Raw genomic sequence first — 25,905 nt, 5'->3', positions numbered from 1 at the left:
TTCGAAAGCCAAGTCAACAAACAGATCACTGACCATCTCGAATCCCACCGTACCTTCTCCACTGTGCAATCTGGTTTCCGAGCCGGTCATGGGTGCACCAGATTACATTTTGGTAATAAGTGCTCTGGATCTATCAGTGCAGTGGTGACCCATAGACCTCCACCTCACACAGGGTCAGGTGTTCACTTCTACCTGGAATGACCACGTTGATGTATCAACCCTCCATCCCTTTACATTGGAAGGTGCTGGAATAGCCAACTGGAAGAAGAGATCACAGCACACCTGCAGGAGGAAATCGAAACTGCTTCAAAACAGTAACTATGAAACAAGCAGCTCCATGTTAACTCATCAGACTCATATAGTGAACCACTCAATAATGTTGACAATTCAACACAATTCCTGGTGTTGTAAGTCAGGCTGTACCATAGAGATAGATAGAGGACTCAAGTGACTAAAAGCCTGTTTTAGCATATGGAGTGCCATTGAGGACTTTCACCATTTTGAAGTACTCAACTGGGTGGGACTTTCTATGAGTTAAGGAAGGATCACATAATTCCAGGAGGGATCAGCTAATGAATTATACACGTGAGCAAATATTCTGTAACTACAGGTGGCAGTAAATATTCAACCTTGGCTTTATACCCTTTCAGTTTGTTTACCAACTCATAGAAGTAGTAGAAAATAAAATGTACTACTTCAAAATAGAGACGGCCTCAATGGCACTGCTCATGCTATCAGAGACCCCATAATGGGAGAGATAGGATGTTGTGTCCTCTAACTATCTCTACAGCCTGTACACAGTTATGCTAACCAACTTTTTGTCAAATACACTTTATGAGTCCACAGAAGGTCCAACTGCCATCAAGGGTTAACTTTAACTTTGGTGTTGGTAGGAGGAGGAACCATCTTCCCAAATATTGTTGTGATTCCCATCAATGGCATTGTAAGCAAAACCAAACCCACACAATGATGACTGGGTGGGTTTTTCCCTGTAAAGCTGCATTATTTCCTGGACAAGACAATTGTTAGCACTTGCATTAGTATGCTGATATCCATGTAATCCCCCTTGTAATTGAAGGAGTATATATTTTTAGTTATTTATTCATTTATTTCAACTTTATTTAACCAGGTAGGCCAGTTGAGAACGGGTTCTCATTTACAACTGCGACCTAGCCAAGATAAAGCAAGCAGTGCGACACAAACAACAACACAGAGTTACACATAAACAAACGTACAGTCACTAACACAATAGAAAAGTCTATATACAGTGTGTGCAAATGAGGTAAGATTAGGGAGGTAAGGCAATAAATAGGCCGTAGTGGCGAACTAATTACAATTTAGCAATTAAACACTGGAGTGATAGATGTGCAGAAGATGAATGTGCAAGTAGAGATACTGGGAAGGAGCAAAACAAAAAATAACAGTATGGGGATGAGGTAGTTATAGGGGCTATTTACAGATGGGGTATGTACAGGTGCAATGATATGTAAGCTGCTCTGACAGCTGATGCTTAAAGTTAGTGAGGGAGACATGAGTCGCCAGCTTCAGTGATTTTTGCAATTCGTTCCAGTCATTGGCAGCAGAGAACTGGAAGGAAAGGCGGCCAAAGGAGGAATTGGCTTTTTCGGGGATGACCAGTGAAATATACATGCTGGAGCAGAAAAAAGCTAGTCATTATGCCATTAACTGGTAAAAAAAAACATGAATAGTTGTCAAAGCATATTATTTTCATGGTATGTTGATGGAAGAGGAACAATGGTGGACTTGGGCCCTGGCTTGTTCTTTTGAGTAAAAACTAGCCTCTGGGTAGGTGCTGCTATGGTGACCAGTGAGCTGAGATAAGGTGGGGCTTTACCTAGCAAAGACTTTGTTTGGCAACGAATTTGAAGCGAGGACCAGCCAATGAGAGCATACAGGTTAGGGTGGTGGGTAATATATGGGGCTTTGGTGACAAAATGGATAGCACTGTGATAGACTGCATCCAATTTGCTGAGTAGAGTATTGGAGGCTATCTACAGCTTCACATTTTACGGATTCGGCAGCCGGCTTTAAACCAATGTGTAACTACTGTTGAGGCAACGATACATGGTTTATAATGTATCGTATCATACAGTATGTATATCCAAGACATCACTTGAATATTTGTCTGCATAAAATGAGTCAGTAGAAGACATGATTGCTCTGAGTTACTTACTTCACTTTTTTACTAGGCAAGTCGGTTAAGAACAAATTCTTATTTTCAATGACAGCCTAGGAACAGTGGGTTAACTGCCTGTTCAGGGGCAGAATGACAGATATGTACCTGTCAGCTCGGGTGTTTGAACTTGCAACCTTCCGGGTTACTAGTCCACCGCTCTAACCACTAGGCTACCCTGCCGCCACTTCAATAATATTCACATGGAATTAAATGTGATGGGGCTTATCCTTACCAGTTGGGGAGAGGTACCCATAAACCTCCACCTCACAGAACTGTGAAGAAGACTGTTCTGACCTGGAAGGACCACAGTCACATAACTTCCTCAGAGTGAGAGATCATATGACGAAGTGAAAACACATTTTTAGAAATATTTGCAAATGTATTGAAAATTAAATACATAAATATCGAATTTACATAAGTATTCACATCCCTGAGTCAATACTTCGTAGAAGCACCTTTTGCAGCGATTACAGTCTTTCTGGGTAAATCTCTAAGAGCTTTCCACACCTGGATTGAGCAACATTTGCCCATTATTCTTTCAATGTTGTTCAAGGTCTGTCAACTTGGTTGTTGATCATTACTAGACAACCAGGTATTGCCTTTGATTTTTAAGTAGGTTTAATGCAAAACTGTAACTCGGACACTCAGGAACATTCACTGTCTTCTTGGTAAACAACTCCAGTGTAGATTTTGCCTTATGTTTTACGCTATTCTCCTGATGAAAGGTGAATTAATCTCATAGTATCTGGTGGAAAACAGACTGAATCAGGTTTTCCTCTAGGATTTTGCCTGTGCTTAGCTGCCTTCCGTTTCCTATTTATCCTGAAAACCTCCCCAGACCTTAACAATTACACGAATACCCATAACATTATGCAGCAACCACAGTGTTTGAAAATATGGAGAGTGGTTCTCAGTGATGTGTTGTATTGATTTGCCCTAAACATAACACTTTGTATTCAGGACAAACAGTTTACTTTACTTTAGCACCTTGTGGCTAACTGCATGCATGTTTTGAACTCGTTTTATTCTGTACAGGCTTCATTATTTTCACTCTGTCAATTAGGTTACTATTGTGGCGTAATTACAATGTTGTTGATCCATCCTCAGTTTTCTCCTGTCACAGCCATTAAACTCTGTAATTGGAGGCCTGTAATCATTGTAAAGAGTGGGTGTATTGATACACCATCCAAAGTGTAATTAATAACTTCACCATGCTTGAAGGGATATTCAATGCATGCTTTTTTATTTTTTACCCATCTACCAATAAGTGCCTTTCTTTGTAAGGCAATGGAAAAACTCCCTGGTCTTTGCAGTTGAATCTCTGTTTGAAATTCACTGCTCGACTGGGGGACCTTACAGATAGTTGTATGAGTGATGTACAGAGCTGAGGTAGCCATTAAATTGTTTTGTTAAACACTATTATTGTACACAGTGAGTCCATGCAACTTATGTGACATTTTTACTACTGGACTTATTTGGGCTTGCCAAGCTTAATTTTGTATTTATTTTACTTATCCTTTATTAAACTAGGCAAGTCAGTTAAGAACAAATTATTATTTACAATGATGTCCTACCCCGGCCAAACCCTAAACCTGACGACGCTGGGCAAATTGTGCCCGCCCTATGGGACTCCCAATTAATAACACATTATTGACTCAAGCCACTGACATTTTGGGGTTTATACAAGCCAGTGACAAAAACATATACATTTCTATACATTTTCAATTCAGGCTGTAACACAACAAAATGTGGAAAACGTACTTTCAAAGGCGCTGTATTCCTTCTCATGGCCACTGTTAATAACCCCATGGTGTTGCCTATGGTAGTATTACTTTCAAGGTAGTTTGGTAGTATTCACTTCAAGCCTACTTTCAAGTGCTGATTTTTCATCTTTGACATCTTGTTTTATTAAGTACAATTAAAATTACCATTACGTAAACAAATTAGCATCACTAGTATTATGTCCAAATAAGGTCAAAGGCATTCAATGGACTAGTGGTGGATTGTGTCATATTCTCTAACCTAATGTCCAGTGGAGTTTAAACGTATGTTGATGTATGCTTGATTTGGTCTGGTCCTCGTCTGGTCATCCGAGTAGCATTCAGCCGTATATTAATGCAGCTGGTAAATATTTGCTTATGTTTATGGTCCTTCAAACTTTGTTCACCGTGTCTTATGATATGAGGGCAGCAAGCAATAAACTAATCTGCAGTAATTCCGACCACAATTTAATCATTTAGAGTAGAAGATAGGGATACAACTTTAGAGGGAATGGCAAAGAGTGGATTATTGTACAGAGGCCAAAATGGACCTATTTACAGACTACAAGCACAAACAACCAAATACATAATGGAAACATTCCAGATCCAAGATTTCACCTTTAATTCATTTTAGCATAATAGCAATAGTATTACATCATTATATGTATTTCTAAGTATGAATGAGAACCATCTAACCAATAATTAGGCAACAAAAAAATTTATGAATATTTTTGTGTTACACAAAATGTTGGCTAATTTATACCTAAACTTCCAAAAAACTGTGTGCAAGAAGAACTTCCAGAACAGGGGACCAAATTTGTTTTTGTTTACTGAAATTAAATATACATTTTTGATAATTAACATATTTTTTATTTTACCTTTATTTAACTAGGTAAGTCAGTTAAGAACAAATTCTTATTTTCAATGACGGCCTAAGAACAGTGGGTTAACTGCCTGTTCAGAGGCAGAACGACAGATTTGTACCTTGTCAGCTCAGAGATTTGAACTTGCAACCTTTCAGTTACTAGTCCAACAGCTCTAACCACTAGGATACCCTGCCACCCCTGGAAATATAGTAAAAAACATTCATTGTTTTTCGTAAGACAATACATTCCCCAAACATTGCAGGGTGCTGTTAAGAGTTAACGATCTGATTTAGTTACATGTAGGCCCAGTCCCATCCAGGGGTGATCCGTACACCTCCACCTCACACAAGGTCAGGTACTCCTTCCTCCCTGGAATGACCAAGATGACATATCGACCCTCCATGCCTGGACACTGGAAGGTGCTAGAAGTGCCAGCTGGGATAGAGGAGATCACAGCACACCTGCAGGATAAAACAGAAACAGACCTACTGATAGTACCTACTGATAGCCACTTCTGTTCAATTCCAAATGGATATTAAGCCCCTATCTCACGGTACTTAAAGTAGTTAAATAGAGGTTAAATAAGGTTAAACAATCGTTTTGGTCAAAAACTGAGGATGCAAGGACTGACCATTCATAATATCAAAATTAGAGTTTTAACAATGTTTTGAGGCTATAAAGTGTTTGTTTAAATCTAAATTGTTTACAAATATTGGAGAAAAACAATTTTATATTTTGGGATCTTATGGGGTATGACAGTTGAACTAAGCTTAAGAGGTATTTATGAGTTATATACTTTAAAAAATCAGCATTACTTTGGGTATGAATCGTTAATTTAAAAGTATAAAAATGTATGTCCCAATCACAGATTGCCCCTTTAACATAACCATTCTACACCTGCATTGCTTGCTGTTTGGGGTTTTAGGCTGGGTTTCTGTACAGCACTTTGAGATATCAGCTGATGTACGAAGGGCTATATAAATAAATTTGATTTGAAGTAAATTAGGCAGGATATAGTGCCTTTGGAAAGTATTCAGACCCCTTGACTTTTCCATATGTTGGTAGGTTACAGCCTTATTTTAAAATGGATTCAATAGTTTTTTCCCTCATCAATCTACACACTCAATACCCCATAATGACAAAGCAATGTATACAAATTAAACTGAAATATCACATTTACATAAGTATTCCAACCCTTTACTTTGTTGAAGCACCTTTGGCAATGATTACAGCCTTGAATCTTCTTGGGTATGATGCTACAAGCTTGGCACACTTGTATTTTGTGATTTTCTCCCACAACTCTCTGCAGATCCTCTCAATCAGGTTGGATGAGCAGTGTTGCTGCACAGCTATTTTCAGGTCTCTCCAGAGATGTTCGGTCGGCTTCACGTCCGGGCTCTGGCTGGGCCACACAAGGACATTCAGAGACTTGTCCCGAAGGCACTCCTGTGTTGTCTTGGTTGTGTGTTTAGGGTTGTTGTCCTGTTGGAAGGTGAACATTCACCCCAGTCTGAGGCCCCGAGCACTCTGGAGCAGGTTTTAATCAAGGATCTCTGTACTTTGCTCCGTTCATCTTTACCTCGATCCTGACTACTCTTCCAGTTCCTTCCACTGAAAAACATCCCCACAGCACAGCTGCTGCCACCACCATGCTCCACCCTAGAGACGGTGCCAGGTTTCCTCCAGAAGTGATGCTTGACATTCAGGCCAAAGAGAGACCAGAGAGTCTTGTTTCCCATGGTCTGAGAGTCTTTAGTTGCCTTTTGGCAAGCTCCAAGTGGGCTGTCATGTGCCTTTTACTGAGGAGTGGCTTCCGTCTAGCCACTCTACCATAAATGCCTGATTGATGGAGTGCTGCAGAGATGGTTGTCCTTCTGGAAGGTTCTCATATCTCCACTCTGTTAGAGTGACCATCAGGTTCTTGGTCACCTCCCTGACCAATGCCCTTCTCCCCTGATTGCCAGGTTTGGCCAGGTGGCCAGCTCTAGGAAGAGTCTTGGTGGTTCCAAACTTCTTCCATTTAAGAATGATGGAGGCCATTTTTTGGTACCCTACCCCAGATCTGTGCCTCGTAAAATCCTGTCTCGGAGCTCTACAGACAACTCTTTCGACTTCATGTAAATAAGGTATTTCTGTTTTTATTTGTATTAAATTAGCAAACATTTCTAAAAAACAGTTTTTGAGGATGTTGTTTTATTTAATACATTTTAGAATAAGGCGGGGAAAAATGTGGAAAAAGTCAAGGTGTCTGAATACATTCCAATGGCACTGTATTTATTTATATGGTTATAGCTCCACCTTGCTTGCTGATAGGCTTGGTTGGTTTTCCAAGCCTCATTGCTTCAACTAATCTTTAAAACGTATATGACGCCAGATTCAAAACGTATAATTTTTCTATTAAAATTATTATACAAGTTATTGCAACCAAAATAATGTTAAATACAGTATATGGGGGATACAACTGTCATGACATGGCCCTCTTTGGGTATAGCGAGTGCCTTCCCCTCTCTCCTCTCCTACACCCAGGTTCTGTTATCTCAGGTCATAAATTCCTGGACGAGACTCTCTCCTCCTGGCCATGCAGAAAGAGACACATAACGAGAACAAAGTAACTTCTTCTACATCACAGAATTTGAGAACTGAACAATATCCATGTTTTGGAGAATGTGTAAACGGTCAGTGGAGAAGCCAGCTACGACCCGATCCATTTTGTTTCATGTTTGTGACCTCATTACCACAACTATATTTATACAGGTGCCTTCGTTATGAGGTGTGCGTCTAATTATTGTATAAAATTAATGAGTAAAGATGAAACTATTTGTGAAATGATGTAAGGTATTGTTGAACCGTTGATGTGAGAGAATTGTATTCCCTTTAAAGTTGAACTAAGTCATTGGCCTGCCCCCACGAGCACAGACATGATCTGGCTCATGGGACAGCCCTTTTCTACTGTTATGAATAAAAACCCCACCTGAAGAAATCCTCTTCAGACCACGCGTACCTCGGTCAGCTGAGGGGGCGAAGGTTGAGTAGAGACCACAAAAACCTCAGTATAAGCTAAGGTTGTAATGGTTGTTGAATTCCTAACCATACCACGTGGAGCATTGGCTACAAGGGTGGAAATGGTTAAACTCTGAAACGATCGATCCCGAAAGAATAAGAGCAACTCTTCGATACTAATTACTAGTCTGTAGCTTGAAATTATGTCAACCTGACATGCGAAGACCGACAACCGCCAAAACATCTATTCTATAAGAACATTTCTGATTGGTACTCTGAAGTATCCATTCTAACCACGAAAGACTTCAGGGAAGCAGAGAGAGAGACGCTCGGATGAACTTTCCAACAGAAAGACAGACGATTCCAACAGAGATCACAACGACACACTGAGCGTAAATATATATTGATTACAATTATTCCCGACTGAGTGAGAAAAGGATTAGAATTTCAATTAATATAATTATCAACTTTGTTGCGACAGCCTTTTCGATTTTCCCGCCCTTCTCAGTCCACACCCACTTCCCTTTGTCCACCAAGCCGTCATATCGGCGTAGCTCACTAGGGAACCTCCCTTATTTCCTTGTAACCATAACTGCTGTTTGTTTATACATTTCTGTGATTATTTAGAAAGTTAGTAAATAAATGAATAACACAATTGATGTATGGAAGATTCATAGTAAAGGCTGGGTTCGTGCAGATAACCAACAATTTACGACGTTTTGAATAAGACTAACGTGAGGTAAAGAATAATTAATTAATTAGAAGACTAATTGATGAGATATTAAAATATCTGGAGTTATATTACGAAAAGTATAACTTTGTAATCTGAAGATTTTCCTTGGTGCCCCGACTTCCTAGTTATTTACATTTACATGATTAGTTTAACCACGTAATAATAATTACAGAGAATTGATTTGATAAAATAACAGTCTTCACTTTAATGATGCCAAAGACACGACACAACCATAGCAGCAATGCATATTTTGCTGCGAAGAGACAGAATCGTTAGAGTTTTGGGACACTGTAAAGTCCATGGAGAATAAGAGCACCTCCTCCCAGCAGCCCTACGATAATCAATCATTTCAATAAACATTTTGCTACGGCTGGCCATGCTTTCCACCTGGCTAGCCCTACACCGGCCAACAGCTCAGCACCCCGACCAACAGCTCAGCAACCCTACCCCAGTATCTCTACTTGCACATCATCATCTACACATCTATAACTCCAGTGTTAATGCTAAATTGTAATTATTTTGCCTCAATGGCCTATTTATTGCCTTACCTCTGTACTCATCTACTTTTGCGCACACTGTACATAGATTTTTCTATTGTGTTATTGACTGTACGTTTGTTTGTGTGTAACTCTGTGTTGTTTTTGTCACACTGCTTTACTTTATCTTGACCAGGTTGCAATTGAAAATGAGAACATGTTCTCAACTGGTCTACCTGGTTAAATAAAGGTGAAATTACAATTTTAAAAAGACAGCTTTTTTTTTAGCTTTTTTTTGGTAGCAGGTCTAGAAATGGCTGAAGAATTGCTACATTTACCTGGAACTAACTCTGCAGATAGCACTACAGGGTGATTTGAAAAGTCATAGTCAATCGATCAATAATATAAAAACCTTTGGCACTGTATATATATATATATATATATATATATATATATATATATATATGAACTCAGCAAAATAAGAAACGTTCCGTTTTCAGGACCCTGTCTTTCAAAGATAATTCATAAAAATCCAAATAAGTTCACAGATCTTCATTGTAAAGCTTTAAACACTGTTTCCCATGATTGTTCATAGATCCATAAACAATTAATGAACATGCACCTGTGGAACGGTCGTTAAGACACTAACAGCTTACAGACGGTAGGCAATTAAGGTCACAGTTATGAAAACTTAGGACACTAAAGAGGCCTTTCTACTGACTCTGAAAAACATCAAAAGAAAGATGCCCAGGGTTCCTGCTCATCTGCGTGAACGTGCCTTAGACATGTTGCAAGGAGGCATGAGGACTGCAGATGTGGCCAGGGCAATAAATTGCAATGTCCATACTGTGAGATGCCTAAGACAGCGCTACAGGGACACAGGATGGACAGCTGATCGTCCTCGCAGTGGCAGACTACGTGTAACGACACCTGCACAGGATTGGTACATCCGAACATCACACCTGCGTGACAGGAACAGGAGGGCAACAACAAATGCCCGAGTTACACCAGGAACACACAATCCTTCCATCAGTGCTCAGACTGTCCACAAAAGGCTGAGAAAGACTGGACTGGGGGCTTGTAGGCCTGTTGTAAAGCAGGTCCTCACCAGACATCACCGGCAACAACATCGCCTTTTGTCCCAAACCCACCATCGCTGGACCAGACAGGACTGGCAAAAAGTGCTCTGACAAGTCACGGTTTTGTTTCACCAGCGGTGATGGTCAGATTCGCGTTTATCGTTGAAGGAATGAGCATTACACCGAGGCCTGTACTCTGGAGCAGGATCGATTTGGAGGTGGAGGGTCCGTCATGGTCTGGGGCGGTGTGTCACAGCATCATCGGACTGAGCTTGTTGTTATTGCAGGCCATCTCCATGCTGTGCGTTACAGGGAAGACATCCTCCTCCCTCATGTGGTACCCTTCCTGCAGGTTCATCCTGACATGACCCTCCAGCATGACAATGCCACCAGTCAAACTGCTCATTCTGTGTGTGATTTCCTTGCAGACAAGAATGTCAGTGTTCTGCCATGGCCAGCGAAGAGACCGGATCTCAATCTCATTGAGCACAGAGGGTGAGGGCTAGGGCCATTCCCCCCAGAAATGTCCGGGAACTTGCAGATGCCTTGGTGGAAGAGTGGGGTAGCATCTCACAGCAAGAACTGGCAAATCTGATGCAGTCCATGAGGAGGAGATGCAGTGCAGTACTTAATGCAGTTGGTGGCCACACCAGATACTGAATGTTACTTTTGATTTTGACCCCCCTTTGTTCAGGGACACATTATTCCATTTCTGTTTGTCACGTCTGTGGAACTTGTTCAGTTTATGTCTCAGTTGTTGAATCTTGTTATGTTCATACAAATACCCTTGAATGAGTAGGTGCGTCAAGACTTTTGACATTAATCTTTAAAACGTAAAGTTAAATGGACCTCAACTCTCCTACAGTAATTCACCTAGGATTGTCGATGCCGTTGTTTTCCAGGGAGTCTCCAATGCGTATCTCAGCTCCATTGAGTCTGCTGGGAACACTGTCGACTGTGTTGGTGATGATGATGGAGAACACTTTGTAGGTCTTCAGAAGGTCCACCCTCCACCAGGCGTTGATGTCCTGTAGAGTGTGGGTGCAGGACCCTCCTATCCAAATAGCGTTGCGATTCCCGTCAATAGCATTGCCTGGAATGCCAAACCCATACAAAGATGACTGGGTGGCCTTTCCATATAGAGCCACATTCTCTCCTGGACGAAATAGAGCATAACGCACAATAACTATCATCTTATCAAACAATTGTTGGAACTTGTGTAAGCATATTCATGCACTGTAATCGTAGATATTAATGTTGAGACTACCATTACAGAGAATATAACAAAAGTTGTACTTATAACACACTGTTCATTATATATATATATGAATATAAGTTCTGACCAGTTGGGGCAAGGTAGCCATAAACCTCCACTTCACAGAGTGTCAGAAGTCTTTTCTGCCCTGGTAGAACCACAGTCACATAGCGTCCTTTGAAGCCTGGGTCAAAGGCAAGGGTGAGAGAACTGCTGACTGGAACGGAGGGAATTGTTTTAACCCTGGAGAGAGAAATGGGTTTTACTGACCTCGTTACTGGAAAATACTGCCTCATGAACTATATAACTTGATTTAAACTAAATTAACAAGGCACAGGAGATGATATGCTGATATCTATAACTGTGCCTGTGGTCTGGTGGTAACCTGTGAGTAGGGTTGAAACTTTTCACCAGCATTGCTTGTTTCTATCTGTCCTGCCTGCATGGGTTTTTATGTTCAGTATGTCCACTATGTATATTCTGGTCACTCTAATTGAGTTATTCATGGACATAAACAGTAACAACACATTGTAAATACAATTTCAAAAACCACAGTATCTTGACTCACAGAGGGTTATGAATGCCATTGTCCACTAAAGAATTTCCTATTCGTATCTCAGCCCCGTTAAGCCTCTCAGGAACAGCATCCCCTCTGTTGGTGACGGTGATGGAGGTGACTATGTAGGTATCAAGCAGGTCCACTCTCCACCAGGGGTTAGTGGATTCGTCAGTGGCAGTGCAGGACCCATGATGGAAATGTGAATCGCGGTTCCCATCAATGGCATTGGAGGCATGACTGTAACCGTGCCATGGGTTCTCGATGAGGTCTGACTGTGTAGCTTTTCCACGCAAGGCAAGATTTCCTGCAGGTGAACACATCAGTGAGTATAGAGGAACAATTTAATGATGCTGTCAAAACAGAATAACAGTTTTATAATGTGTTGAAAGTCCGGTGCCTTAGCGGAAAAAAACATGTTACATGGTAGATAAAATCATGACATTTAGTACAAACATGAATTCAGATGATATGAAAACATCCGAGAAGGGATGCTTGTTGCAAACTTAACGTGGATGCGCAAGACTAAATGGCTGCCGATGTAGATGATAATTAATCCATAGTCATGTATAAAATAAGTTATTAAGCAACATTTTTATAAAATAACATGACATTAAGTAATAATACATTAAATGTATTCCTTAAGTTCTGATACGTGGAGAAAATGAAATACTCTAGGTTCTGGTTCACATGTGACGGCACAATGGCATAATGGCACAATGCAGTGCATGATAATCCAGCACCCAGCCATCAACACTTCTGAGAACAGAGGGGCTCACTTTTGCAGCCACTATTGATACATGAAAAATGGTTTGGTAATAGAAATTTGGTACTTTTGGTACTTCTATTAAATTTGTCTCACGTTTGGAAATCAACTAAATGTATTTAACTTATTATAAAACGATTACATTTGATCTGTGTGTGCGGTGCGGTATGCTTTCCTAAAAACTTTTTAAATGAAAAGTAACCTAAAAAGTAATCTATCCCTACCTGGCAGAATCATTATTATTTGCATTTGCCATGTGTTTTGCAAACTCCATCACATGCACATGTGTGCTACAGAAATGCTGCTAACCAAACAAAAGTGTTAAGTGTATACACACTTGAATTAAAGAGTAACAACACTCAAAATACAATTTTTTCCGTTGTATGGTTTTGGCATCGAATATCATGATACCTGGTATCAGTATCGCCAAATTCAAACAACAGAAATCTCATAATTAAAAGTCGAAGATAGGAGTCACAAAAAGCACAAAGATAGGAGTCACAAAAAGCACAAATACAGATAAAATGAATCACTAACCTTTGATGATCTTCATCAGATGACACTCATAGGACTTCATGTTACACAAAACATGTATGTTTTGTTCGATAAAGTGCATATTTATATCCAAAAATCTCAGTTTACATTGGCGTGTTATGTTCAGTACAAAAACGTGGTGATTTTGCAGAGAGCCACATCAATTCACAGAAATACTCATAATAAACATTGATAAAAGACACAACTATTATACATGGAACTTTAGATAAACTTCTCCTTAACTTCTTGGTGACAGGGGGCAGTATTTTCACTTCCGGATTAAATGCATGCCCAAATTCAACTGCCTGCTACTCATCCCCAGAAGATAAGATATGTATATTATTAGTAGATGTGGATATAAAACACTCTGAAGTTTCTAAAACAGTTTGAATCATGTCTGTGAGTATAACAGAACTTATTTAGCAGGCGAAATCCTGAGGACAAACTATTCTGATTTTTTTTTAGGTCCCTCTCTTTTCAATAGTTTTCATTGGGAATCCAAATTTCTAAGGGACCTTCTTACCGCTTCCACTGGATGTCACCAGTCTTTAGAAATTGGTTGAGGTTATTCCTTTGTGTAATGAAGAAGTACGGCCATCTTGAACGAGGGTCACTTGAAGTGTACTGTTAGAGGCGCGTGACCAGAAAGCTAGCTACAATTTGTTTTCTTCCTGTATTGAACACAGATCATGCCGTCTTCAATTTTATCGATTCTTTACGTTTGAAAATTCTATTAAATTTGAAAGTTCTATTACAAAAGTAGTTTGACATTTTTTGGCAAAGTTTACAGGTAACTTTTGAGATATTTTGGAGTTACGTTGAGCAAGTTGGAACCAGTGTTTTTCTGGATCAAACGCGACAAATAAATGGACATTTTGGATATATATCGATGGAATTAATCGAAGAAAAGGACAATTTGTGATGTTTATGGGACATATTGGAGTGCCAACAAAAGAAGCTCGTCAAAGGTAAGGCATGAATTATATTTTTATTTCTGCGTTGTGTCGTGCCTGCAGGGTTGAAATATGGTTTCTCTCTTTGTTTACAGAGGTGCTATCCTCAGATAATAGCATTGATTGCTTTCACCGAAAAGCCTTTTTGAAATCTGACATGTTGGCTGGATTCACAACAATAAATATTCACTTACCATTGATGATCTTCATCAGAATGCGCTCCCAAAAATCCCAGTTCCACAATAAATGTTTGTTTTGTTCGATAATGTCCATCATTTATGTCCAAATTCCTCCTTGTTGTTAGCGTGTTCAGCCCAGTAATCCAAATTCATGACGGGTCGAGCAGACGAGCAGACGAAAAGTCGAAAAGTTCCGTTACAGTCCGTAGAAACATGTCAAACGATGTATAGAATCAATCTTTAGGATGGTTTTAACATAAATCATCAATAATTTTCCAACTGGAGAATTCCATTGTCTGTAGAAAAGCAATGGAAAGCAAGCTAACTTTCACGTGACCGCGCATGGTCAGCTCGTGGGACTCAGGCAGACCTCTGACTCATTCCCTTCTCATTCAGCCCCACTTCACACTAGAAGCATCAAACAAGGTTCTAAAGACGGTTGACAACTAGTGGAAGCCTTAGGAAGTGCAAGATGACCAATATCCCACTGTATCTTCAATAGCGGCTGAGTTGAAAAACTACAAGCCTCAGATTTCTCACTTCCTGTTTGGATTTTTTCTCATTTTTTCTGCCATATGAGTTCTGTTATACTCACAGACATCATTCAAACAGTTTAAGAAACTTCAGAGTGTTTTCTATCCAAAAATACTAATACTATGCATATATTAGCAACTGGGACTGAGGAGCAGGCAGTTTACTCTGGGCACCTTATTCATCCAAGTTACTCAATACTGCCCCAAGCCATAAGAAGCTAGCAGGCAGTTTGGCAGCCTCTGGTAAAAGCGTCCACAAAGTTGTAATGGCGCCGTTTTATGGTCTGCTAACCAATTGTGCTAATGTGTGTGTTTTTTTTAGTTATTTGTAACTTATTTTGTACGTAATGTTTCTGCCACCGTCTCTTATGACCGAAAATAGCTTTTAGATATCAGAGCTTCTAGATATCAGCGATTACTCACCCTGTACTGGAAGAAGATTTTTTCATTAACGAGTCGGACACAAAGGATTTACTCCAGACACCCGACAAGGCCCTCATCCCAATCATTTGCTGGAGAAAGAGAGGGACATTTCTGGGACGTAGGTCTGGGTGCCTTGTAAGTATTCGACGGCGAGTGGCTAATCTGCCTTTACCATTGGTACCATTAGCCAACGTACAATCATTGGATAATAGAATAGACAAACTATGAGTATGTATATCCTACCCACTGGACATTAAAAACTGTAATATCTTATGTTTCACAGAGTCGTGGCTGAACGACGACATGAATAACATACAGCTGGTGGGTTTTACACTTTTTAACCAGGATATTACATCTTTTAAGACAAAGGGTGGTAGTCTATGTATATTTGTAGACAACAGCTGGTGCATGAAATCTAAGGAAGTCTCGAGGTTTTGCTTGTCTGTGGTAGAGTATTTCATGACACTAAGACCGCAATCAATGAGCTGTATATGGCCATAAGCAAACAAGAGGCAGCGCTCCTAGTGGCCAGGGACTTTAATGCAGGGAAACTTAAATCTGTTTTACCTAAAAAAGTTCTCTAGACCACCTTTACTCCACACACAGAGACGTGTACAAAGCTCTCCCCCGCCCTCCATTTGAAGCAGATGAAGGAGATGCTAAGCTACAGGACTGTTTTGCTAACACAGACTGGAATAAGTTCCAAGATTCTTTCGATGGCTTTGAGGAGTACACCACATCAGTCACTGGCTTCATCAATTAGTGCATAGATGATGTCATCCCAACAGTGACTGTATGTAAATACCCCAGCCGGAAGTCATGGATTATAGGAACTTATTCCACCACTGAGCTAAAGGGTAGAGCTGCCGCTTTCAAGGAGCGGGACTCCAACCCGGGAGTTTTTAAGAAATCCCACTATGCTCTCTGACTAACCATCAAACAGGCAAAGCATCAATACAGGACTAAGATTGAATCATACTACACCGGCTGCGATGCTTGTCAGATGTGGCAGGGCTTGCAAACTTTTACAGACTACAAAGGGAAGCACAGCCGCAAGCAGCCCAGTGACACGAGCCTACCAGACAAGCTAAATCACATGCTTGAGAGCATCAGCTGTTCCGGACGACTGTGTGATCACGCTCTCCGTAGCCGATGTGCGTAAGACCTTTAAACACAGGTCAACATTCACAAGGCCGCAGGGCCAGACGGTTTACCAGGATGTGCACTCCGAGCATTCACTGACCACCTTGCAAGTGTCTTCACTGACATTTTCAACCTGTCCCTGACTGAGTCTGTAATAACAACATGTTTCTAGGAGACCCCCAAAGTCCCTGTGCTTAAGAACACTAAATGTCTGTAGCCATGAAGTGCTTTGAAAGGCTGGCCATGGCTCACATCAACACCATTATACCAGAACCCCTAGACCCACTCCAATTTGCATACCGCCCCAACAGATCCGCAGATGATGCAATCTCTATTGCACTCCACACTACCCTTTCCCACGTGGACAAAAGGAACACCTACGTGAGAATGCTATTCATTGACTAGAGCTCAGCGTTCAACACCATAGTGCCCTCAAAGCTCATCACTAAGCTAAGGGCCCTGTGACTAAACACCTCCCTCTGCAACTGGATCCTGGACTTCCTGACGGGCCGCCCCCAGGTGGTAAGAGTAGGTGACAACACATCCGCCACCTCAACACAGGGGCCCCTCAGGGGTGTGTGCCTCCTGTACTCCCTGTTCACTCATGACTGCATGGCCAGGCATGACTCCAACACCATCATTAAGTTTCCCGATGACGCAACAGTGGTAGGCCTGATCACCGACAATGATGAGACAATAGGGAAGAGGTCAGAGACCTGGCTGTGTGGTGCCAGTGTAGGAGAGTTAAAATGGTTAATACATCAAACTAGTGCACAATGCAGAACAGAACCTCCAGGTTAAGGGTCAATGGCCCAAGCCCGCAAAAAGGAATATTCCAAGTTCAGATAGAAGGGGGGAGTCAGATCGCTATGATCGGCAGGAACTTAACATTTTGTTTCTAGTTTCAATTGTTGCGCTACTAGTACTGCCTGTTAATGTTAAGTAGGCAGCTACAGTAGCTGGATGATATTAACATCTTCGGTTTTTATTAAATTAAATTAATTTTTATTTAATCTGGGTGCTTACGTCACCTACTAACACCCTGGAACTAACCGTAGCTCCCGTTCTCCTCAGTCCAAGAAAACACTGCGAGAAAAAGGTATGTGTCGCAGATTACTCCGGTGTAGAAGTCCGTAATGTTAAATAAATAAAGCATCCCAAGGTTAATGCTATAGGTATTGTTATAAGGGAGTGTGAGACTATTAAAACAAGTACGTTTCAGAGTTTTATCATTGCTATTGATATAGTTTTATAGAGTGCTAAAAAGTATTGCTGTTGCTAGCTTTCTGTGATGCAGATGGTTAGCTGAGCTGCCGATTTTGCTGGCTTTGCATTATGGGAGTTTTGAATGGGATAAATGTGATTTCACATTGTAGCTTGTTTGTATTACAGTGTTTTTTTTACATGAGTTGTTGTATTTTAATACTGTCAACACTGAAAGCACCTAGCAATCCATTAGAGATGTGAGACAGGGTTTCATCTTTCTTCATGCTCCTCTATAGAAAAACTTGGAGATTGATGTATTCCTGTCCTGTCTTTTCATGATATAATTACAGGTATGGTTCTACTGTCTAAGAATTACTATTATACATTCTTTGTACTTATTTTATTCTATACATTGTGACTTTATGTATGAATGTGATTGTGGGAGTCTGAGAAAGCACAGAGAGAAAGAACAATTTGTCAGATGGTGCATTGGAGACTGATGTATTCCTGTCCTGTCTTTTCATAATATTATCTACATAAAAGCCCCTAAAGACAGCCATGGTGTCACTCTTCATTTCTTGGTTCTTCTGTGGTACATATAAAGACCGCTACAGACTGGTGCAATGACCCGGATCAACAGATCAACTGCAACGGATCGCCAGGGGACCCCTACACAGAACTGGGTCGACTTAACACGTCTAGAACATTTGAGGGCAAGGTTAACTTTGTACAATATGTTGTGTACACCACAGTTGTTGAGATTACAGAACAGAAGAGAAGATGTATCAGTTGTTGGTGATAACAATGTACATGTTACTCCGGTTAGTGTTACTGTGAGAGGTCCACAAGTTATTACCACTGGGGTGGGGCGGGGGGCTCAGTTGGCCAGTATGGTGGAACATAGTGCTAGAGCCAGTCCTGTTAGATACTCAGCAGTCGATACTAGAAGGCCAAGCTACCAAGCAGTAGCCAACCATAGCATGATAACAGTAGCCAACCAGGCAATGATAACAGTGAAAAGTCCCAGATGCCCATAGGGGGTGAAAATGAAAACCGAACCCAATTGCAAGCCCTGGCAGAGTTAGTCAAACAACTGTGCTGTGAATTAGGAAATCAAGTTGCCGCTAGTCTAGCAGGGGCTGATCCAAGCACTCCCCAAACCATAGTACAAATACCTGATTGGTCAAAGGTCAACCTAATTCTGAAGTCAGACATCAGAGAACAGACCGATGCACAGAGACTGAATGACAAGAAATGAAGCAAGCTGACTTGAAACAGAAGGGATGCAGTATATCAGCACAGGGGCAAGAGATACAGGACAGACTGATGGGGCAGGCTGAAGACATAGTCAGAATTGACCTCTGTGGAAACCCCCTCATTAGCATAAGCAGAGACCCTGAATCCATATTCAATATCCTGAGGCAGCACTTTGGAGAGGCAATCTCATCCACAATTCCATTAGGATACTTCTTGGATTGTTGGGTCAGACTGAACAAAGCAATTGCCAATGAGTGCTTTCAAAGACAGGGAAAAAGAGTGGAAGATCCAGGTCATGAGGTGACCATGATGTTTGTTAAGCACTGCCCTGACCCAGCACTATATGCCGCTCTTAGATGCAAGCCTTTTGAAAAGGAGAAAAAGGAAAACCTCATGGTAGTGCCCTAAAACGTCTGTAACCTCAAGACTGGACTTCTGAATGTGAGGAAGCACTGGAGAAGCTAAAAGTTGCAGTCTACCAAACAGCCATGATGGATCACCCAGATTTTAGCAGACCATTTCTTCTATTAATAGATGCATCAATGGATGGCTTAAGTGTAGGACTTAGCCAGACACTTGAGGGTGAGAGTAGGCCCAGACCAGTAGCCTTTGCAAACAAAACTCTGTTGAGGTCCCAGTCCCGTTACCCAGCACACAGATAAGAAGTTCTTCGCTCTTAAGTGGGATGTGATAAGTTTACCCATTGGCTGAAGGGAAATAGATCCACAGTCCTAACAGGTAACAACCCTGACATATATAATGCCGAAACCAAAGCTAGATGCCCGTGAGCAACGGTGGGTCTCTAAACTGATCTGTTTCACCTGTTCGCACGCTTTAAGGACAATACAGTGTCACCAACACAGCCCATTACCACAGTCTGTGGGCTCTCCTTCTCCGTGGCCGACGTGAGTAAAACATTTAAACGTGTTAACCCAAGCAAGGCTTCCGGCCCAGACAGCATCCCTAGCAGCGTCCTCAGAGCATGCGCAGACCATCTGGCTGGTGTGTTTATGGAAATATTTAATCAATCCCTATCCCAGTCTGCTGTCCCCACATGCTTCAAGATGGCCACAATTGTTCCTCTTCCCAAGAAAGCTAAGGTAACTGAAATAAATTACTATCGCCCCGTAGGTATTCCTCTTGTCCAGATGGGATAGGGCAGTGTGCAGTGCAATGGCGATTGCATCATCTGTGGATATTTTGGGGCGGTAAGCAAATTTAAGTGGGTGTCAGGTAAGGAAGAGTTGATATGATCCTTAACTAGCCCCTCAGAGCACTTCAGGGTGACAGAAGTGAGCGCTACGGGGTGATCGTCATTTAGTTCAGGTACCTTTGCTTTCTTGGGTTACAGGAACAATGGTGGACATCTTGAAGCAAGTAGGGACAGCAGACTGGGATAGTGAGAGATTGAATATGTCTGTAAACACTCCACCCAGCTGGTCTACGCATGCTCTGAGGACGCGGCTAGGGATGCCGGCAGCCTTGCGAGTGTTTACACGCTTAAATGTATTGGCTGGTTATCCCTTTGTAGTTCATGATTGTCTGTAGACACCGCCACATACGTCTTGTGTCTGAGCTGTTGAATCGCGACTCCACTTTGACGCTGTACAGAGGAAATAACTTCACTGTTTGTATTCAACCATATTCGAAATGCGGTGACTTGCGATTTCAGTTTAGCGTGAATGCTGCCATCTATCCACGGTTTCTGGTTTGGGTAGGTTTTAACAGTCACAGTGGGAACAGCATCCCCTATACACTTCCCGAGGAATTCAGTGAAGCATGGATTCTGATTGGTTAGACCAGCATTGAATAGACCTTAGCACAGGTATTTCCTGCTTGAGTTTCTGCCTATAGGAAGGGAGGAGCAAAATGGGGTCGTTATCTGATCTGCAGAGGCGGGGGAGGGCCTTGTAGGCATCCCGGAAGAGAGAATAGCAGTGGTCGTGTTTTTTCCGAGCGCAGGTACTACAGTCAATTTGTTGATAGAACTTCGGTCAGGATATGTGGTTTCCAGTTTGCATCAAGTCCAGTGTAATTCCTTGAGGGCCGTCATGGTATCGGCTTGAGGGGGAATATACACGGCTGTGACTATAACCAAAGATAATTCTCTTGGGAGGTAATACTGTCGGCATTTGATTGTGAGGTGTTCTAGGACGGGTGAACAAAAGGTCTTGAGTTTCTGAACGTTATCGCAATCACACCATGAGTGGTTAATCATGAAACATACACCACCGCCCTTCTTCCCGGAGAGTTCTTTATTCCTGTCTGCGCAATGTACTGAGAACCCAACTGTCTGTATGAACGGGGAGTGTATATCTGGAGAGAGCCATGATTCCATGAAACAGAGTATGATACAGTCCTTTATGTCTCTCTGGAAGGAGATCCTCGCCCTGAGCTCGTCTACTTTTTTGTCTAGAGTCTGAACTTTAGCAAGTAATATACTCTGAAGCGGTGGATGGTTTGCCCGCCTCCTGAGTTGGACTAGAAGTCCACTCAGAATACCTCTTCTCTGCCGGCGTCATCTTGGAGCAGCCTCTGGGAGAAGTTAAATTGCCCTGGGTGGTGCGAACAACGCAACCAATTCAGGAAAGTCGTAATCCTGGTCGTAATGCTGGTGAGTTACCGCCACTCTGATATCCAAAAGTTATTTCCGGCTGTATGTAATAACGCAAAAACGTTATGGGCTTATAATGTTAGAAATACCACACACAAAAACTAAATACTGCAAAGCTGCTTAGGAGCTGGAAGCAGAGCTGCCAGGTCTGCCGGCGCCATCTTTCAGCCATCACTTTTTGGCCAAGGCCCCAGATATGATCCTAGTACATAAATCTGCAAGTTGTGTCGTAAATACATTGAGATATAATATTTCCTCACATTTCATAGTAAGAGACCTTGCCCTGTTAATTTAAAGGGCATTATATCTCAACCTGGTCTCAGAGCATTTCGTATTATTCTGTATGTAAATGCTGAACACACCATTTAGCATGATATATTATGTTTCGTATGTTATGTACTAATTTGTAGATGTTCATCACCCAATTCATATGATATGTTAAGAATTACAATTCGGTATTATATATTACAATTTGCTAAATGTTTTATATGTTACGTATTTGCAAACTTATGATATCTTACGAAATCGCTACATGTATGATATGATACGAATTTGAAAAAGTATGATAAGTTACAAATGCAAGCTAGGTGACTAACATTAGCAAGCTCGCTAAAGTCAGCTAGGCCAGGTGTTAGGGTTAATGTTAGGGTTACTTTAAGGAGTTAGGTTCAAGGGTTTGGGGAAGGGTTGGTCGAGAAAGGTTGAGGTTAGGTTAGCTAATTTGCTAAGTAGTTTTGTTGGGGCTTGTTTCCTTGTTCCTTGTCAATCATTGGCTCATTGGTGAAATTAGCATTGTGACAATATCTTTAATTAAACCATTCAAAAAGCTTTATTAATGCAGCTGCAGACAGAAGTTGACCCCAGGAACATAGCACACATTTTTCAGAGTAAGTCTGCAAAATATTAAAGGTCCCAAGTTATTTTATTAAACCCGAAGTCCAACCCTAGTGATGTCACTGCCTACATCATTATCTTCTACTCCTGATACCAAAACCATGCCTACTCAACACTAAAACTCTTGTTTATATAGCTATCTAAAAGCTTAGCAGTAAATGTCCAAGTTGATTTAGAGTGGAATGTCTAACTAATCTCTTATCTCTTACACTCCCCTGCAGAGTTCTGTCTTCACAGTCACACATTTCTCAGACAGTTTCTTCATAAGAGCCTAGAAAAGTACTGTGGAACAATATTAAACCTCACAATGTCTATATATATTGTTAATTTGTAGTCTAGGACCCTATAAATGTAAGGAGGGAGGGGTCTTATAGCCCCTCCCCTTCTATTAATACAACATAAGCATAATTATTAGAATACATCAAACATTTGGTACAGCCCCTATCATGAGCCCTAGGTGAACCCCTTTCATTTTCAATGTAGCTCAAATGTAGTAAGTAGTCAAAAAGTTGCCATTTAGCTAAAGTTGTCCATGATAGGATTCGAACTCCCGATTTTAGGGTTGCTAGAGGTTTGCGTTATACGTCCGCCCATCTATCTATCCAACTAACCACCCTACTATAGTTTTCGCCTTAAGTAACCATCTGTCTTATGTAACCACATCAAACGTAACATATCATTTCAAATGGAGAGTCTTGGTTTACGTACAGAATGATACGAAATGCTCTGAGACCAGGTTGAATATCTATCAGTTAATAACAGGAGGAAAGGAATTAAAGATGTGATTACTTGGGACGGTCGCGCCAATAGAGCCTGCCAGTCCCAGGAGATTCAACAAGAGGAACATCATGGCTGATCGCACCATCCTGGAGGAAAAGCCCAGAGCAAGTCAACAATGGGTCTAATAGGAACCAGTCCACAGAAACATTCAATTCAATCACAATTTATCATTTTTATAAACTCAGCTCACTTGAACAAAGACATTTTAAATATTGTTTTTACTCACCTCTTAAGAAGAATAAACACCAAGAGAATTTTGGGTAGTGTAATTTTTAAGTGTTTTGTACTATTCATTTGAACTCATTTTAACATTCTGTCATAAAGAGCACATGTTGAAGTTCATTTAAAACACGTTTTTAACATTTCTAGTCATCTATGTGTAACATGGTTGAAGTGTTATTCTTGACCCGCTCAGGAAAATATTATTAAAAACTAATCACCATATGAAAATGAGACTTCAGTTCCCATAGCATGGTTGTTCTTGAAAATTAGGGAAAAATGTAAATGTATCACTAATCTGGTGAAATTAGTAATAATCTTCGGAAATGACATTGTCAAAGCAACAAAATAACAAGGGCTTTACTATTATGGTGAAGACTTCGGGACATTTTTGGGTTAAAATCTTCCTCAGAAAAGGGACATGTCCAAAGGCAGATTTTTGGCTATTTAGAAATACTTTATTCATAAAGAAAATCTGATGTATTTGATTTTTTTTAAAGGGCACTTATTTTTATATAACAGGCATGCATTTCTGTATAAGTTCTACTTAATAAAGAACGCAATTCAAGAGTATGATATTAGCAGAAAGGACCATGAGAGGTGCTGCATTACTCTTAGCACTATTCTCTCCTTTCGTGAACTTGCTACTTTTTAAAATAAAATACAAGTCTTTCTCCTTGTAAACACATCAGCATGCATTTTAGTAAAGGATTGAATTATGGGAACATCACGCCCATCTGAATTCAACCCACTGCAGAATTAAGACATTATTATTATGCCATAACTGTTATGAAAATCAACATTTAACGTGTGGTTGTGTAAGAGAGAAAATATAACATAATAGAAGACAATTCCAAACAGTATTAGATGTTAATATCCTCTTACCTTCACACTCAACAAAATAAGGTCACTGTTGATGTTGATGTAGGTAAAAGCTCTGTAGACAGCTGAATCTGACTGATTCATTTATACACCAGTCACAAAGTCAAACACGCCCCCACCCCTCGTCTCCAAGGACATCCTCCTAACAATTTACCATACCATGATAACTAGTCACCTGCACTACTGTGCCATAGTTTGACTTCCAGCCCCACGTCGGTGCGATAAGACCATCTCCAGTTAATCATCAACAGGGCTGCTTGTATCATGACCGGGCATTCGTGGAGGGAACAGAAGAGATACTTCTGTAAAATGCTGGAATCTAACCACTGACGGACAGGATCCTTTTCAACATCCTAGTGACGTTTCTTTGGGACCATTACAGACATCCTGATACACTGAATGTCCTGAGAACGTCCTAAAAACATCTTTATCTGGTCCTCAATGACATCCCAGGACCATCCTGGGAACTAGACAAAACACTCCTAGAGAATGTTCTCGTGACCATGACACATTCGTCCCGGTGACAGGAACAATAATGTGTTGACTTTTGTCTTGTAGACGGCTACAAGAACGGCTCTGGCTGCACAAGGACACCATGTGGGAGAGCTGCTAGCAGGTATTGGAGGACTTTATGCTCAAGGGGACTTTGGTTTTTGCTATGAGTAAATATGGGTGTTTATTTATTTTTGTGTGAAACATTTGCCTTGGTGGATCCTTTTTGTAACCTGCCTGCTGGCCTGCGCTGCTTAATGGGTTCCTTTGTTTCTTTGGTTTGGATTGTATGTTTGTCTGATGGTTTGAAGTAACATGGTTTTTAAATTAAAAATAAAGAGAACATTTTATTCGGAGATGAGGCATTCTCACTGAATTGTGAAAACGAATTGAGAATGTATTGAAACTTGATTACTGAAACGATGACAACTGAAAACCACGCCGTATGACAATAAAAATAGACCTTTTGTTGTTTGCCTCTGCTTCACTCTGCCTGCTCAACTCAGGCCTTAGAACATGTCACTTTTCCACCCTGTGACATAATCATTGAGACAAATAACTAAAACATGATTCCAATTCATCGCAAGATAGAGACAGTATAATTGAATGAGAAGGGAATAACAGGAAACATGTTCAATGTGTTACAGAGTAGTTAACATTGCTACTTATAGAATCTCAAAAGCATACAGGAACCAGGCAACATAATTGCATGTATTCTTATTCCACTTCAGATATTCTATTGCAGATGATGACTAAATTAAATGAAATAAAAATAGACTAAAAGTGTATAATTATAAAATTACTTCAATGTTTTCTTACTCTCTAGTGCAATTGCAATCCACACTCTTATACCTGACCAAGTGAGTGTGAATACAGTATGTGTGAGCTTGCATATGTGAGTGTGTGTGTACATGCTTGTCACCATGAAATGCTTCGGAAACGTTGGTGTTGTGTTACACTTTATCTTCTCCGAATACATTAACATACAATACAGTACAATGATAGGAGACATTACAGTAAGTACGGTTTCAATAAAACAGATGTAAATGAATAAATGTACTCAATATACACTGCTCCAAAAAATAAAGGGAACACTTAAACAACACAA

At 40.8% G+C, this 25,905-nt stretch overlaps 1 protein-coding gene across 1 annotated transcript; it reads right to left on the bottom strand.

Annotated features, from left to right (window-relative positions):
• Positions 1-4,555: 4,555 nt before the first annotated feature.
• LOC118367516 (fucolectin-1-like) lies at positions 4,556-24,396 on the bottom strand. The gene is made up of 6 exons (XM_035751079.2): positions 24,309-24,396; positions 23,214-23,290; positions 11,935-12,229; positions 11,455-11,609; positions 10,985-11,267; positions 4,556-5,284 (listed from the first exon to the last, which is right to left on the bottom strand). The coding sequence occupies exons 2-6, from the start codon at positions 23,287-23,289 to the stop codon at positions 5,113-5,115; spliced, it is 981 nt and encodes a 326-aa protein (XP_035606972.2). The 5' UTR covers position 23,290; positions 24,309-24,396; the 3' UTR covers positions 4,556-5,112.
• Between the last annotated feature and the right edge of the window lie 1,509 nt (positions 24,397-25,905).

Source organism: Oncorhynchus keta, chromosome 34 (genome assembly GCF_023373465.1).
Source record: "Oncorhynchus keta strain PuntledgeMale-10-30-2019 chromosome 34, Oket_V2, whole genome shotgun sequence".
Lineage (NCBI taxonomy): Eukaryota > Metazoa > Chordata > Actinopteri > Salmoniformes > Salmonidae > Oncorhynchus > Oncorhynchus keta.
Note: the sequence above shows the minus strand (reverse complement) of the source record. Positions and strands in the feature narration are given on the sequence as shown.